The sequence below is a fragment of the Botrytis deweyae genome (assembly GCF_014898535.1).
Source record: "Botrytis deweyae strain B1 chromosome Unknown BDEW_024, whole genome shotgun sequence".
NCBI classification, from domain to species: domain Eukaryota; kingdom Fungi; phylum Ascomycota; class Leotiomycetes; order Helotiales; family Sclerotiniaceae; genus Botrytis; species Botrytis deweyae.
In genome coordinates, this window is record NW_024066231.1 from 397,263 (window position 1) to 413,753 (window position 16,491).

The window sequence follows — 16,491 nt, forward strand, 5'->3', positions numbered from 1 at the left end:
ATGAAGTACTCACTTTCTCTCCTCGCTCTCGCAGCCACTACAAATGCTGCTGTTCTCCGAAGACAAAGCGTTCCATGTACCTTCTCCATGGCTGCCGTTGGTGATCCAACCGGTTCCATTGTCGAAACCACGATTGGAGAAAATCGCATTGGTGGCTCCTGGCCTCAAGGTGTCTATAGCATTAATGCCAAGGTGCTCACCGATGCCGAAGGTCACATTTGCAGTATCTCTCCTACTACTTCTCAATTTCAATGTATTGAAGGTTCCGGCGTTACTCTTTTCACACTAGGAAATAATGGAAACCTGAACTACAACAACTCAACTGAAGATTGGGTAGCCTGTCCAGCCACTGGACCAGGTGAAGATGGAAGTTATAACATCTTTACCCAAGCAAAAACCAACACGACCGGATGCGAAACTATTCAAATAGTTACGGGAGGTTTCAGCTGTGCAGCGTTGGGAAGACCATCTAGTTCATCCACTACTTCAGTCGCTGCTGCGACTTCCACTTCCACTTCTGTACCGGTAGTTGCATCAACTACTTCTGCAGCTGCAGTTTCGTGCCCGACAGATATCACATCGGGACCTTTCGAATATCCTCATCTGATTGTTCCCGTATCGTCTGAATCTCCAAATCACCCATTTGGTAATCAATACACTGCGCACATCACGCCACAAAATAGCACAATATTCAATTTCGACATCCCATCCACAGCCCCCTACACCGGTAACTGCGCCTTACTTTTCCTTTTCCCCGTCGCATCAAAAACTCAAGCTGGCACATACAGTTTCACAGGCATCGAGGAAGAAACCGCTGAAAATGGTGGAATTGATTTCTCGCTTCTAAGTGGTATTGCTAATGCGAACACCACTTTTAATACTCTACCAACTGTCGCAACTGATTTTGGAAAAGTCGAAGTTCTTCCCGGTAAGGGATATACGGTTTCGACATTTGCGTGTCCGGCTGGAAAGACGGTCAGTTATGAGGCGAAGAGTGTGGGAGGATTGGGATTGGAATATTTTGAGAATAGTGCACCGAGCGCTATTGGTCTTTATATGGTGCCGTGTGCATAGATTTTTGTTTTGGAGAGGGACTTGGAAGAATTTGTTTGGGTATACAATGGTTTGTGTACGTGAATGGATTGAGTGTGGGATATGGGTGGTTTGGAAACGTGGAGTCTGGAAAAGTTTCTGGTAGATTGGAATGCGTTGGACTTGCATGAGTAGTAATTCTGATGGAATGAGATTTCTTTTTGGAGAGGGGGAGATTACTTTAATTGTTTAATAGATGCGTTGGTTTACTTTGGCTTGGTGAAGATGGGAAGGTACATACATGGACACATACATGACTTTAGGATCATTTTCATGATAGAAAGGCAATGTCCGCATGTATCTATCTATCTATAATACATGAAAGGGGAAAGGAAGATGGATGGTGTGCGGGAACTTGGAAAGAAATCGTGGATGAGTAATGAAATGAAATGAGAGATGCGGGATGGAGATGGAGATGAGGATGCGATACGATATGTTACGTTACGTTACGTTACGTTACGTTAAATTACCTAGGCATTGAGTTTATGATTAATGAATGATAATTCTTTGATGGATTTTTTTGTGGTTTATTGGTTTGTGGTTTGGTGATGTAGGATGTATGGAGTGGTGTTGGTGATGTGGAATGAAGAGTGAAGAATGTGAAGAGTGTGAAGAGTGTGAAGAGTGTGAAGAGTGTGAAGAGTGTGAAGAGTGTGAAGAGTGTGAAGAGTGTGAAGAGTGTGAAGAGTGTGAAGAGTGAAGAATGTAAAAAAATATAAAGAGTGAAAGGTAAAGGGTAAAGAGTGTAAAAAGTGTATAGAGTATGAAGAGTGAAGGGTGGATGGTAGAAGATAAAAGGAGTGATATTGAGAATTTGAATTATAAGCATTTTCTAGGGATTTACTGGGGATTTACTAGGGATTTACTAGGGATTTACTGGGGATTTACTGGGGATTTACTGGGGATTTACTGGGGATTTACTGGGGATTTTGTGAAGAGTTTTGGGGTATGTATATATGGAAGTGAATCTCTAGGGGGAGAGAGTGGAGTGGAGTGCTGGAGTGGAGTGATTTAGTAGTGCGGTGTGGTGTAGTGTGGTGTAGTGTAGTGGAGTGGTTTGAGGTTTGTATTGTTTATTGGATGGAGAGGGATAGGGGGGAGAGGGATAGGGGGGGAGAGGGATAGGGGGAGAGAGGGATAGGTGAATAGAGGGAGAAGTGAATATGTAGGGAGAGTGGTATGGTATGGTATGGTATGGTATGGTATGGTATGGTATGGTATGGTATGGTATGGTATGGTATGGTATGGTATGGTATGGTATGGTATGGTATGGTATGGTATGGTATGGTATGGTATGGTATGGTATGGTATGGTATGGTATGGTATGGTATGGTATGGTATGGTATGGTATGGTATAGGTGATATAATATAAGATAATAGTAAGATCTTATAATATTTTATGATATTGTATAAGTCTGAGATTGTATAAGTGTGAGTATGAGCTGGGAATAAGGAATAAGGAATAAGTGTGAGTGGGAGTGTGAGCTAGGGTGAGAGGGTGAGAGGGTGAGAGGGAGGGCTATGGATGGGGATGGGGATGGGGATGGGGATGGGGATGGGGATGGGGATGGGGATGGGATGGGGATGGGGATGGGGATGGGGATGGGATGGGGATGGGGATGGGGATGGGGATGGGATGGGGATGGGGATGGGGATGGGGATAGGGATAGGGATAGGGATAGGGATAGGGATGGGGATGGGGATGGGAATAGGGATAGAACTAGAAATAGGGATAGGGATAGGATAGGATGAGGGATGGGATAGGGATGGGAAGGGGATTTGAGCGGATAGAGTTTATAGTGACTTAGTATTAGTGATAGGTAGATTCATAGCTCGGTAGGTATGCTATATTTTTGATGGAGAGGTAGATAGGTTGATTGATAATAGATAGGCTAGGTCGTGAATGCTCTACTCTGAATTATATAAAATAAAGGGTTTCAGTAAGTACTGGAATTGATTGATGGAATAATTGATAGGTAATAGGAATATGGTAACAGGGAAATAGAGAGGATATGATGTTGATGATGAGGGGGTGAGTAAGCAAGTCAGTCAGTACTTAAGAAATCCAAGATTAAACTAAAAAAGAAGAGCTAAAAATAAAGCATTTATAATGTTTATACGGAAGTATTGAATGATAGTATTATATATAACTGGTATATCTTATTCCCTTTTATTAAAACAAATAAATATGTATAGAAGTATTAAATGATATCATAAAAACTCGACAAACCCAGAATCTACTTAATCGCATTAAATATAATTTCAAAACCTCACTCCATATTCATTCTATATAAAAAATTATCTGAAAATTTTCAAAAAATCATTATTAAATCAATAATTAATATTTTGCTTTAAAATCAAAAAGAATTCTATGATTTAATAATAAAAATAAATCTAAATTAAAAATTTTTATTTATTTCAATTTTGAAAAATCAATATTAAATGGTTTATGTGTTTGCTGCATATAAAAGTAGGGAAAAAATCGGATTTCAAGAAATCCAGCTAGGGAAATCGGTAATATGCTAGACCAGATGTAGTTAAGTAGATTCTGGGTTTGTCGAGTTTTTACGGTAGTATCATACATACATAACTGGTATGTATGTCTTATTCCATTTTATCAAAACAAATAAATATGCACAAGTGATCAAAACAACACAACGCGTATGCAAGTAAATTAATCAATTAATAGGTTGAGTGCGATAGGTAGATACCCTAGGTACGTAGGTAGGAGAGTAGGTATTACGAACAATTGCAAGCTATGCATTTCATTTATTCATTCCGTCCCGACAAAGCCAACCCATGAATACAAACGGTATCCCATTCCATCTCACTGACACTCCCCCGTAACAGCAATAACTATTAAATCCATGTCGAGAAAGAAAGAAAGAAAGAGAAAGAGAGGATTTGTATACACCATGAGCTATACTTGAACCTCCATAATCCATCATCCATCATCGATAAACTGACTAGGTAGGTAGGTAGATGATTGGGTATCCGCAAGGTGGAAACAGACAGAGATGGAGATGGAAGTGAAAGCGAAAGTATCATGATGATATGATATGACACGATACCATACGATTCCAAATCCACAAGTAACAACCCCCCGCCACCCACCACAACCACAGATAGAAAGTCGATCATAGAAACCCGTTAAGAGAACTCAGATCTACTCATGGCCCGTCGCAACCGCATTATCATGACCCAATCCCGTATGCTGAGCACTATGCTCATTCTTCTCATCCACCAAAACCCCTCCATTCTCATGGCCAATGTCATGTTTACGTTCATGACCATCGATCAAATCAACAAAATGTTTGCTAGGTTTCCAATGAACGGAATTCTTAGCGCTAGTCTTGCTCTCATACAATTCATCAATTTGCTCCAGTGATAAGCCCTTGGTTTCATAAATCATGAAGTACACAAAGGCGATACATACAAAGCAGCAGGCGAACCAGATGAAGAAGATCTTGGATTGGAGATTGGCGTTGCCTTCTCCGTAGTTGACTAGATAGGGGGTGGAATAGGCAATGGCCCAGTTGAGAAGCCAGTTGGTGGCGACCGACATGGAGAGAGCCTTGGCGCGGACTTTGAGAGGGAAGATCTCGCCGCAGACAACCCATGCGAGAGGGCCCCAGGTGGATGCAAAGAAAAAAATGTAGATGCAAATGAATGCGATGGAAGCCTTTTGTCCAGCAACGTTGATGGCAAAAACGGATCCATCGGCATTTTGTCCAGTGGTGACGGTACCCAAGACGGCCACGAGGAGTTGACTGATACACATTCCTACGGCTCCCCATAAGAGAAGTGGACGACGACCAAATTTTTCAATACCGTATAAGCCGGGAAGGGTAGATGATACGTTGACGGCACTGGTAATCATTTGAATGACAAAGGCATTGCTGATTCCAGAGTTCTTGAAGTATTGCGTACCGTAGTCTATGTAACATCATTAGTGGTGTTCCATGTATAATCCTATTTCCAGAATTAAACTTACAAAAGATGAAGTTAACACCAGTTAGTTGTTGCAAAGCTTGGAGAAGACATCCAGTTGCAAGTCTCTTAGCCATACCACCTCTGAAACAATCAAGATAAGAAGCTTTGCCGAGTTTGAGTTCATATTCATGATTTGCTTGAATCTCAGCGAGTTCTTCACGGATATATGGATCATCATGGGGTAGGCGACGGAGCTTAGCGAGTGATTCGGCGGCTTTTGCATAATTGCCGCGTTTGATCAAGTAGCGAGGGGTTTCAGGCAAGAACAATAATCCGACGACCAAGATGATAGCCTTAGTAGATGTTAGTAAAGTACAAGTAGACTCGGAATAATGTGACGTACCCAAAGGAATTGAATAGCAATGGGAATTCTGTATGATCCAGTATCACTTCGGTGTTGTGTCGCGTTGTCAACAACAGCTGCAAGAAGAAGACCGATTGTAATAGCTAATTGGTAACATCCAACAATGACACCACGAATCCATTTAGGCGCTGTCTCGGATTGATAAAGTGGAACTAGGAAAGACAGTATTAGTTTGATGATTTTATTTCTGTGCAGTAGGGACGAATGCTAATCAATCAGATTGTGACAAGATGACATGAAAATACTTACTCAAAGCAGAGATGAGACCAACTCCAAAACCAGCAAAGAAACGACCAGCAATGAACATTGGCAATGCAGTAGAAGCTGTTTGTAAAACAACACCAAAATTAAAGACAATACCAGCAGATATCAACAGAGCAAGACGTCGACCAAAGAAGTCCGCAAGAGGAGCTGCAGTGAGTGCGCCGAAGAAAGTACCAGCGGATAGAATGGAGACGACGGCGGCAGACTGGGATGGGGAAACATCGAGATGTTTATCATTCGGATTGATATAACCGGTAGAGAATTCGTTTCGCCAATAGCTAAAACAAAGTGTCAGTAAGAAGATAATTTAGATTGAAGTCACATCAGTGTCAATAGTGTTCACTTACTCCATGGCCAAAATACCACCAATAGTACCTGTATCATAACCAAAAAGAAGACCACCGAATGCAACAAAACAACCGATGACGATCTAATCAAATTGTTAATTCTGTTCAAGAAAACCATGTAGATAGACACTTACTGCTGGCCATGATCTACCAGGAACGCCCGCGGGCTTGACAATTGAGATGCCCATCTTGTTGATCAATATTCTGATTAAAGATTAAGCAACGAAGATGGATTAAAAAATGAGGATGTGTACTATATGCCAAAAAGAATTCCGTAGGAGAATTTGAATTTAGAGGAAAAGTGGTATGAAATTGATGTTGTGTAAGAATCTAGAATTTGTGAAGTAAAAGGAAGAAGGTCTTGTTTATGTAGAGGGGTAGGCAGGTACGATTCCATGTATGAAGTTTATTTGATACGTTTCGCATCTAAAAGGGATTAATTGGATAATTTCCGTGGGGAAAGTACCATACGATGAGCAAGGGATTCACTAATTCGGTATGTAAAATGGGTGATTGGGTGCATGGAAGAAAAGCTCCAAGGCTTGCATACGGGAAGTACCTAGGTACCTGCCTACGGTACATGTGGTGGAAAGGAAATTAATACACAATGAGTAAGTAATATCAAAACAAAATGAATCCCAAAACTAATGAGACCATAAACGAACTTCAATATCAAATCTGGGGTGATTTGGAGTCTTGGCCAAATTACGTACGGAATAGCAATGTTACATATGACAATAAAGGACAGTGTGTGTAGTGTGTTTAAGAACAATGATCATCGTATTGAAGACTTCTTACAAGGATCCTCAAACTCTAATGGAATCTTTAGCCATTGAGAAGTCATGAAATGCAAGTTGAAGCCCTTGAAAGCATCGACACCCTTCACAACCAATTGCGGGGAAGGGAGGCTGTTCATCGGAAAGTATCCAACTACTTTCTGGGGTAAGATAAAACATCCAATCACAGTGAATCGTATCAACCTTCCCATGCAGCTCGAGTCTCGAGAAACCGTTTTCGGTTGAGCTGTTTCTGTCGTGTGACTTCGTTAATTGAATAGTTTCTTGGAATTAATGATATTTCATATGGATATCAAATGGGATGAATGGATCTCATCCCAACAACTTGGATCATCTTCATCACAATTGCTGGGCCGTATTGAACGGTGTAATTGACATTCTTAGCTGTCAGTATTCGGTCCGTCAGGTGAACATGATTGTATGAGATGCTGTAAGAATTTGAAGTGAATCGAGGTGTCGTGGCCAATTTTATAGGAATGTGGAGGATGTTCTAACGAGAGGAGAGCATGTCCTCGGCACAAACGGCGCTAAGATAACCTAAATTCAACCACGTGTAGCCAATGTTCATTTGTGAAGACGACAACGATATGACTTACATGCTTCAATTGGAAAATGGTGCAGAAATAATGGAAAAGGTACATGAATTCTCAGTCGTACCTTCATTTCATATATCACATGCATGCTGTGTTCAGAACGGGTGGCAAGTTTTTCCTTGGAATCCTAGCCAAAACCTATCCAATACACACATCGATTATGTACTGAGTGTGAAAACCCCCGCCGCACATGGCTGACGCCGAGAAGGGCATTTTTCATGCATTTCAAAACTCGACATACTTGGCACATATATCATCGGTCCGAAATTGTTATAGCTATTCGTCTCCTTGCTTCACTTCATTCACTTGGAGGTTGTGTTGTGGTTACACAAGGATATTGTCTTCGTCGATGCTGGTACATAAAATCGTTTCGTATTGATAGTACGATCTCTGCAAGACCTTTTCTCATTCTTGTACTGCCAATTTTCATAGGTAAAGTCCTTTGAAGTCTGTACAAGAACATACCCTGAATTGGGGTTTCTTGGCTTTGTTCCAGTGGCGCAAATCCAACGATTGCATGGCAATGGTCATTTATGATATTTCCACGGCATATTGTTGTACTCGGCGATATTTGGATTCATAGATATCTCTTCAAATTCAGATCCGATTTGATTCTGTCCCCTATTTTCTCTTCTGCTCGTTGGAAAGCCGCGATGCAAGCAGTTGCTATATCATACTCTCCAACCCATTGCGTTATAGTCGGTCCGACCAAACATCCTCTCTTATTGTTACATAGTAGGAGTTGCTTCGAATCTTCGTATGTATAGCCAATGAAACTTGCTACCAGTACCTTAAACACAAATGCAGGTCGTCTCGCGAAGGATGCAAACCAGAACATCGACATCTCGACAATTCTTCGTGATATTAAGTTTTGGTCATGGTAGCATTGGTTGAATAATTGACCAAGTATGAAATGGTCTGGAAAGTGAAAAGAATCTTGAATATGAAAGATCCGAGTGGATATAGATACTAAGAGTGATATAATGAGAATTTGTTTTTATCGCCGCGATGGCTGGTAGTGGCGGAGAGTCCCAAGGGTATTAATGAGGGCGTATCTGAAGATCTTGGGCAGTTGGCTTGATTATCTTCCCACTTGATTTTGGGATCGTCTTTTATAAGAATGATCCTGTAAGCGTGTTTGACGCGATTGAAACTGGACATCTTGGAATGGTTGAAGACTCTTGAACAGTCGAAAACTTTTGACCAATCAAGAGCTTTGAGAAGTTCGAAAGGTCTTGCATATTTGATAAAATAAAAAAGTAAGGATCAAGAGCTGTCTCATTACTGGGGTGTGATTTCGATCCTTCGACAGTCCAGTGGCAAGACTGAGAGTTTCTGTGTTTTCATGGTCAGCTCTACGACGTAGAGCGGGCTTGAATGTCGATTATTCTCCGAGAGAGTCCTTTGGATAGCACCAAGAAGTTCTTTTGAAAAATTTCCAATCCCATTCAGTCAAATGTCATGTTCAAATCCATGCTCATGTAACTGTATACTTCAAGATCCTTAAAGCTACCTCCTTTCTAATGCTATGTTTCTTACTTTCGGTATATAATCTCGGCCACCGGCATCCTTCTTTCTTACGTTTCTTCCGCCTTCCTTTATCGTGCCGTTCTTCAGCCATATTATTGACTACCTGGTCATCCACCGGCTCGACATCTTCCTCAATTTCAGGTCCTGGCGTCTCCAACCACGTTAATCTTTCCATCAACCCCCCGTTTTCCAGCGCCAAAGCGTCCATCCTATTGCCCAGACTTTCAATTTCACCTCTCATTGCCCGTTCATTCTCCAAATTGCTACTCTTTAGATTATCCACATCATTTATCAACTCATCTACCCTCTCTGATCTTTCTGCGTTCCTCGTTTTAAGATCTTGAACTTCTCCCATCAGCCGCCGTTCCATCCGAATATTGTACTCCTCTCTCCTCTCCAATTCTTCCACTATTCGTACTTCCATTTGAACGCTATTCGCATCCCGCCTCGCTAATTCCTCTATCAATCGTAGCTCGGTTTGAACGTTGTTCGCATCCCTCCTAATCAGTTCTTCCATAAGCTCTCTTCTCAATCTTTCAATAGCCATGGTAGCATCTCTCAACCTTTCTCTTTGTCCCCTGTCAACTTCATGCATGAAATCTAAAGCCTCTTCCCTCATTTCCCTTATACCTCTGATCCCATTCCTCACTTCACTCCTCAACCCCACAATCTCTCCTTCCAAATCCAGAAGATTCTGTCTTAAGCCTCTTAAGTCTCCCCTATTTTGCGTACCTTCATGTCTTAACCTCATTAATTCTGCCCTAGTCTCCCAGAGCTCCCTCCTCGTCATCCTCAGCTCTTCCCTCACGTCCCTAATTTCTCTTCTCATCCCTCCAACTTCATTCCCTAGTGCTAAAGTTCTCTCCTCTTGTTGTCGCAATTCAACCCGTACTCTCCTAACTTCCGCCCTCAATTCTGTAATATCTGCCCTTGTACCCCCCGCATCCATATCCCCTTGAACTCGAACCTCGAGCTCATGTCTCCTGTCAAAATCATGGAAGCGAAAGTGTACATCTGCCATTGCTTGAAGTGTTCAGGTAGCAAGTGATGAATGGGCATATGAAATATGGCGACTGGTAGAAGTCCTCCGTATACGCTATGTGTAGCTCGCAACGTGTATTATTAGGGCGTCCGTCCCGACTAGCAGACTGAACGCAAACTCTCAATGGCTGAAAACAGTACAATAGTCAAAACAAATTCAGTATTCCATGTTACTTGAATCGTCTAAGAGCTCAGGATCTAAAAGCCTCTTCGGGTTGCAGTCCAGGCTATTTTAAATCGGAATCGTAGTATCTTTGAAAATTTGAGTCGTCGCGTTGGTGGCCAGATCATAGTTCATCGAGCGCGTTCGTCTCTCCGTCTATGCGCATCGTACGGAGAGTCAGTAAAGAATATGAGGATCTCCAGTCGAAAAAAAGAAAGGAACAAGATATGGCACATCTCATTCCATAAACTATGGATCAACAACCAGAGAATTTGCATCTTTCCATAACCCACACTCTAATTAGATATTTCCTTGAAGATAAACTGCCCTCTTACCTATCAACCAAACCAACCAATCTGAATAATAATCCAGCCGCTCACTAAATCCATACCACTCAACTTTCTTTTTCTTCTCCGTCGGAGGTGCGATACATCGTACATAACATTCTCCATTAACCCCGCCAATTCCCAGAAATACCCATTACCACATCCACAACAAGGTACCCATCCATATGATTCAACCAAAATCCAAATATGTATCGACAACACACCAACCACGAAAGCATTTCTCTTGATCGACGCATACATACCCAGGTACTTCAACAAATCTTCGAATCCTATCATTCCTCGTACCTGCGCATATCCGCTAGATTATAATTCCCAGTCCCCATATAATAAAAATATCCCAGGACCTCTAACTCATTGGAGATTTTGAATAGCCGCTCCACCCTGATTTTCATCTTCAATACCATCCTGCGGACCCTGCTTTCCAAGTTTCTTCTTGATTGCTCAATCTGATCTCCTAATTTCGACACCTATCGCTGTTCCCCGCAGCCACCCGAAGCCCTTCTTCTTTCTTTCTTTCCTTTTTTTTTCCAGCCTGATTTCTCAAGTCTTCATCCACTAAGTCTCAATTCCTAATCCGAGCACCCATTTCATGTAATCGATTCCAATCCACTTCTCCCCTTCCCTCCTTTCTTCCTTCCTTCCTTCCTTCCTTCTCCTCACCTTCCCAACTCCTCTAAAGTTTCTCCTTACCTCTAAACAACCATTACCAAAAACTACCCACGAATCTCCCCACCACTCACCCACCCAATCTTACCAATCCCATTCCCTCGAAACTTGACACCCCGCCATACATATGCGTATACCCGTCAACCACTCATATTCTCCGCTTGTGGAACGCCTTGTGGAACGCCTTGTGGAACAATGACCATTATCACGGGACGTTGCAGAGACCTTCGAATCAAACGATCGCATGGCGCTTATCTCGCTGATTTATAAAATCACCCAACTAGCTGGAACAGATTGTTGTTATTTATGCAGCTTTCCCTTTCGAGATGAAGATGCGAGTGAGAGAGAAAAAGAAATAACGATCAGAAAGAGAAAATACTCAAAGATGTCATCGGACCTTGGATTTTACCCGTCGTTCTAAGAATTTAATCTGAAATCAGTATCCCGGTCTATCCAACATCTCGATATTTGTTCGCCGGGGTACCTACCCATCACAAATCCGCTAAAAATGGTATCGTGGAGAGAAATTCATGAAGGAGTAGCCGAGACGATTTCGATATGGGGGTTTGGAGAGCTTTAATTATGGTGCTGAGGAAGCGTTACGCTGGGGACTATTTCTTGCTGGCTAGGCAATTTCTTTATCCGAGTTCTTCATGTACAGCTTTGATCAAATTGACGACAGTCTTATTTTCGTTCGTTAAGAAGAGGCGCCAAACTCGCCCTAATAGTCGGCTCTTCCAAGCGGCCGACTAGTTCCTAGTCGGGGAAAGCGAATTGTCCCCGTAAGATTATTCATAAAATTCAAATATTTTTCAGTAAAATCACAAAATCTACACCAAAATCTCATGGGGACAATTCGCTTTCCGGGGACATTCGCTTTCCCCGACTAGGAACTAGTGGGCCGCTTGGAAGAGCCGACTATTAATATGAGATAGTTATCGCTACTTGTCACTATTAGACTACCGGACCGAAGCGGCTTGTAAATCTCTCTAGTAAAATCTTAAAATCTACATTTTTGACTTGAGCACATGAGAGATTTCCGCCGCCGGAATATATACAATAAGATTTGGTGCCAAAGTTCGCGTTATATGCAGTCTGTATTATCCGTGCTATAAGACCATATTGGGCATTCAAATCTAAACTCAAGATCAAAAGCCCACGCATTTAATTAATAGAAGTACATTCTCTCAAGACTTACACCCAAGAAATCTCAACGCCCATTCTCCCTTACACCAAAACTCCAAAAGATAGGGGTATCATCACAATTCATCATTATCAGTTTCCGTCTCTCCCTCCAGATTAGCCTTTGCCTGCTCTCTCGCCCTCTCCATTTTCTCAGCATTCTCTTTCTCCACCTTCTCCTTATCCAATTCCTCCAATCTCTCTCTCCTCTTCAAATAGAACCTCTCCAAACAATCCGTCCTCTGTTTCTGCGTCCATCCCTCCACCACAAAAGCAAATTCCGTCGCACTAGAAAACCCAAACATTTTTGCCATCGTACAGAACTGTCTCTTCATAACCTCCTCTGGGGGATGGAACTCATAACGTATATTTCCATTTTCCGCTTGTCGTGACATGGGTCCAAAGAGTAATTCTTCACCATATCCAATTTCACCGCCTGTTTCTTCTGCTCGACGACTTAGTCTTTCTTCAACTTTTGACGAGCCGACTACTTCCGAGTTTTCGTGCGTGTATTCTACGCCGGCCGATGCTAGGATTGCAGCTATGGGATCAGATTTCGGAGTGGGTTTTTTCATGCGCTTGATATCTTCTTCATTTTCGGTGATCAAAGCGGCAAGTTGACTCATGGCACCATTAGGATCATCATCATCTGCGCGAAGAGGATTATCATCATCGTCAAGTGCTGCTTGCACATCAAAACTAGCCATGGCGACTCCTGCTCTCGTCTCCGCGACGTTGGTTTTATTGACGATATCTCGAAGTAGAATTTCATCCGCGTGAAAAGATAGTAGATTATCTAATCCGAAGATCTCTCCTTTTTGGCCAACAGCATTTTGTACACCCTTAAAATATCGACGCTCCATTGAAGCATTGTATCCGATGTTAGCTTGCTGTTGCTTGTATATTTGGCGTGCATAAACGACTTCCTCTATGGTCCCAGCGGAAACAAGTCGAAATGAATCAACATCTCGGAGCTGACCTATTCTGTATGCTCGATCTTGGGCTTGTAGATCATAACTAGGGTTCCAATTGGGATCAAAGATAACAACCTGTAAGATTAGTCATTGCTGGGAAGTGTGTTAATAGATGAGACTTACTTTATTAGCACTGGTGATATTCAAGCCAACGCCTATTAGATAGACAAAGTCAGTATTACAAAGGACCAAATTTGGGAATCAAAAATCCAAAAAGATATGCAACGTAGAATATCATGAAGTAAAAAAAGCAAACGTACCTCCAGCCTTAGTTGATATCAAAAAGATGAATTGATTGGGATCGGAATTGAAATCATCTACCGTGTCCTGACGATCTTCGTACTTCATTTCGCCGCTGAGGAAGCTAACATTGTAGCTAGTACTCTGGAACAAATGTTGAAGCATCCTCAATAGCTTGACACTATGAGAAAAGATCAAAACCTTATCTCCTTCCTCGTGCCAATGTTTCAATAACTTCCTCAACACTTTCCACTTCCCACAAAACTCGGGGTTTGACAGATTCGCAATTGAATCTCGAGCTTTGTATAGTTCCTCCCATCTATCTGGTAGCATCAATTGGAGGAATTCCAGATCTCGTTCTTGCTTCTCCCTAGGATCCCCGTCATTAGGCAGGAGAAGAGCCAAGTGGTTCGATAACTTCTGAAGTGTGGTCATGATAGGAAATACCATAGCCTGCCATTTCGTGTTGGTACCAGGTATCTTAGAATAACAACAGCCGCCACGCGTTAAATTTCTGCCATTGCCACAATCGCATGGCTCGCCATGGTTTCTGACGAATTGTACGACATCACTTTCAAGAAACCTCTCGTATGCTTCTCGTTGAAGATCAGTAAGCGGACATGGTAACAATCGATCCGTCTTTCTCGGAAGCTGATGAGCAATCAAAGTCTTCATCCTTCGTAGAAAGAAGTGAGGCATGAGGTTATTAACCAACCTCTTCGCAGTCTCTCTAGCCCGTTTTACCTGTTGATTAGTGGAGTCGTGACTTTGCCCGATCCGTAGAGGCTCCGAGATTGTCGAAACCCAAGTGGCCAACGGACCAACCTTGCCAGGCGAGCACCAGTTGAGCAGCGTCCAGAGTTCTTCGTATTTATTTTGTATAGCAGTTCCTGTAAGTCCTATGCGACACAAAGCATTTATTTCATTCATTGCCTGAGTCGTAAGAGATGTCCGTTCCTTGAGTTGATGACATTCATCAGCCACAACACAATCCCAAGAAACCGTATTCAGGGCATCCTTATGATTTTTGTATGTTGCATATGTAGTAATGACAATTTCAACCCGACCAGATTGCGCACTCCGAAGTACGAATTCTTTCTCCTTCACACCCCCATGAAACTTTTCAACATTCCACCACCCCCATCTCATCAATTCGTTCTTCCAGTTCTGAATCAAAGAGCCAGGGCAAACAATAAGTACTCGAGGATGCCATCGTTTTTCGTCGGCGTTCTTCACTTTTCGCATACGTTTTCCATCTCGCTCATCTCCTGTCTTGCCAAACGCAGCAGTCAGAAAAGCAGCCACTTGTACTGTTTTTCCCAACCCCATATCGTCCCCTAAGATACCACCTTTCTGGTGGACAAATTTTTCATGGAGAAATTTGACTCCATCCACCTGATAATCTCGAAGATACTGTGCAATGGATGCTGGTATGACTCCGTTGGATAACTCCATGTTGATATCTGCATAGAGTCTTGATGGCTCCACAGTACTGGGAAACTCCGGTCGTTCTTCAAGCTCTGCCAATCTCTCATCGTCCGAGAAGTATATATCAGAATAGTCTGGGGGGAGCTGAAGACCGGCGCTCTTCATTTCTTCTAAATTCGAATCAAATTCCTTCCGCCTGATTTGTAAATATTCGGGGATTTCATCGTCCATTTCGTAATCCGAATCGTCGCCCCATACCCTGTCGTTTGTTTTGGACGAGCCTCCCTTCTCCTTCGCCTGCTTCGCATCTTTTGCTCGCTCCTTTATCCGTTTCTTTTGTGCATTCAGTTTCTTGCGTTTTTCGGACTTCCTCTTCTTGAATTTTTCGTAAGGGTTTTCCTCTTCATCATCGTCTGACCATTCCACTTGCTCAAGAGCTTTACGTTTGCCTTTCTTGTCAGTATTGGAGGGTTTCGGTTCGGATTCGTTATCATCCTCATCGTCGGAGATTGAAAGAACCTCTGAAGAATAATTAGTACACGCATTGGAAACACTTCTGATCAACCCACCATCTGCAAGTAGTGCCTTTATCTTATCGGGTCTCCGGTCAAAGTCCTCATCTTCTGTGCTCACTTCATCCTCATTATGCGAAGTGCGAGCCATGATGGGATTCTGTTGGAATGCAATCTAGGACCTCGTTGATGCTGTCAATACCGAGATACCGAAATGCTACAAATGTATCGTTTATGGAGGAAGATCTCGAATTAAATTCGGTGAAAATAATTAGGTAGTGAATTGCTAATGAGCATTCAAAGAAATAAAATCAATCCATCAACAATTCATTCATGAAAGAAAATTAGAAAAAGATTGACGCGTTTTGAGTTTTGATACGGTTTCTCGTCGCAGTTAAGGCATCGTTGAATAGGTACTGCAATTGAAACATTCATTTCTAAATCGAACCTCTTGCCATTATCCCTCTCCCCATTGCTCGTCTTTCATTCTCATTCTCTTCAATTCAGAATTTCGTTGTCTGCTCTGATCCGTTCCTATCAAACAACAAGATAAGAAAGCGCAGCATCTACCAAACTGTGGGGGTTTCCTGTCGCGTCAGCACGTGATCAAACCTCTGACATCCTCCTTTCGTTCATGGTCTTGTATCTCCCCAGCCCTACGACGCTGCATCGATATCCCCTCCAAACAGTCTCAAACTTTAATCCAAGTGACAAGCGTAAGTCCTCAGATCTACTAGGTGCCTCGGTATATGATTCTCACATATAGCTTTGCCATCAAAACAAGATTTTTCTCGTATATATGACCCCTCATACAAGATCTACAAGATCCCGCACATCCAATGCCCGAACTTATTTCCACCGGAGAAAATCTCCTTCTCAATATGCAATTTCAAATCAGATAATCATATTATCGATTGAAAGATGGATAAATATATTAATAAAAGAGTCTATTATTTGT

General features: G+C 42.2%; 4 protein-coding genes across 4 annotated transcripts; 1 reads left to right on the forward strand and 3 right to left on the reverse strand.

Moving 5' to 3' along the window:
* Nucleotides 1–1,074, forward strand: EAE98_008862 (uncharacterized protein; the record flags this gene model as incomplete). Its single annotated transcript, XM_038956485.1, has 1 exon — nucleotides 1–1,074. One exon carries the CDS (start codon nucleotides 1–3, stop codon nucleotides 1,072–1,074), a length of 1,074 nt encoding a protein of 357 aa, XP_038807197.1.
* A 3,184-nt stretch (nucleotides 1,075–4,258) lies between these two features.
* On the reverse strand, nucleotides 4,259–6,248 carry EAE98_008863 (uncharacterized protein; the record flags this gene model as incomplete). The annotated part of the gene is made up of 6 exons (XM_038956486.1): nucleotides 4,259–5,028; nucleotides 5,087–5,378; nucleotides 5,429–5,601; nucleotides 5,699–5,991; nucleotides 6,061–6,143; nucleotides 6,195–6,248. 6 exons carry the CDS (start codon nucleotides 6,246–6,248, stop codon nucleotides 4,259–4,261), a joined length of 1,665 nt encoding a protein of 554 aa, XP_038807198.1.
* A 2,679-nt stretch (nucleotides 6,249–8,927) lies between these two features.
* Nucleotides 8,928–10,001, reverse strand: EAE98_008864 (uncharacterized protein; the record flags this gene model as incomplete). The annotated part of the gene is made up of 1 exon (XM_038956487.1): nucleotides 8,928–10,001. One exon carries the CDS (start codon nucleotides 9,999–10,001, stop codon nucleotides 8,928–8,930), a length of 1,074 nt encoding a protein of 357 aa, XP_038807199.1.
* A 2,455-nt stretch (nucleotides 10,002–12,456) lies between these two features.
* EAE98_008865 (uncharacterized protein) lies at nucleotides 12,457–15,684 on the reverse strand (the record flags this gene model as incomplete). The annotated part of the gene is made up of 4 exons (XM_038956488.1): nucleotides 12,457–13,428; nucleotides 13,477–13,508; nucleotides 13,614–15,542; nucleotides 15,591–15,684. The coding sequence occupies 4 exons, from the start codon at nucleotides 15,682–15,684 to the stop codon at nucleotides 12,457–12,459; spliced, it is 3,027 nt and encodes a 1,008-aa protein (XP_038807200.1).
* Nucleotides 15,685–16,491: the final 807 nt, after the last annotated feature.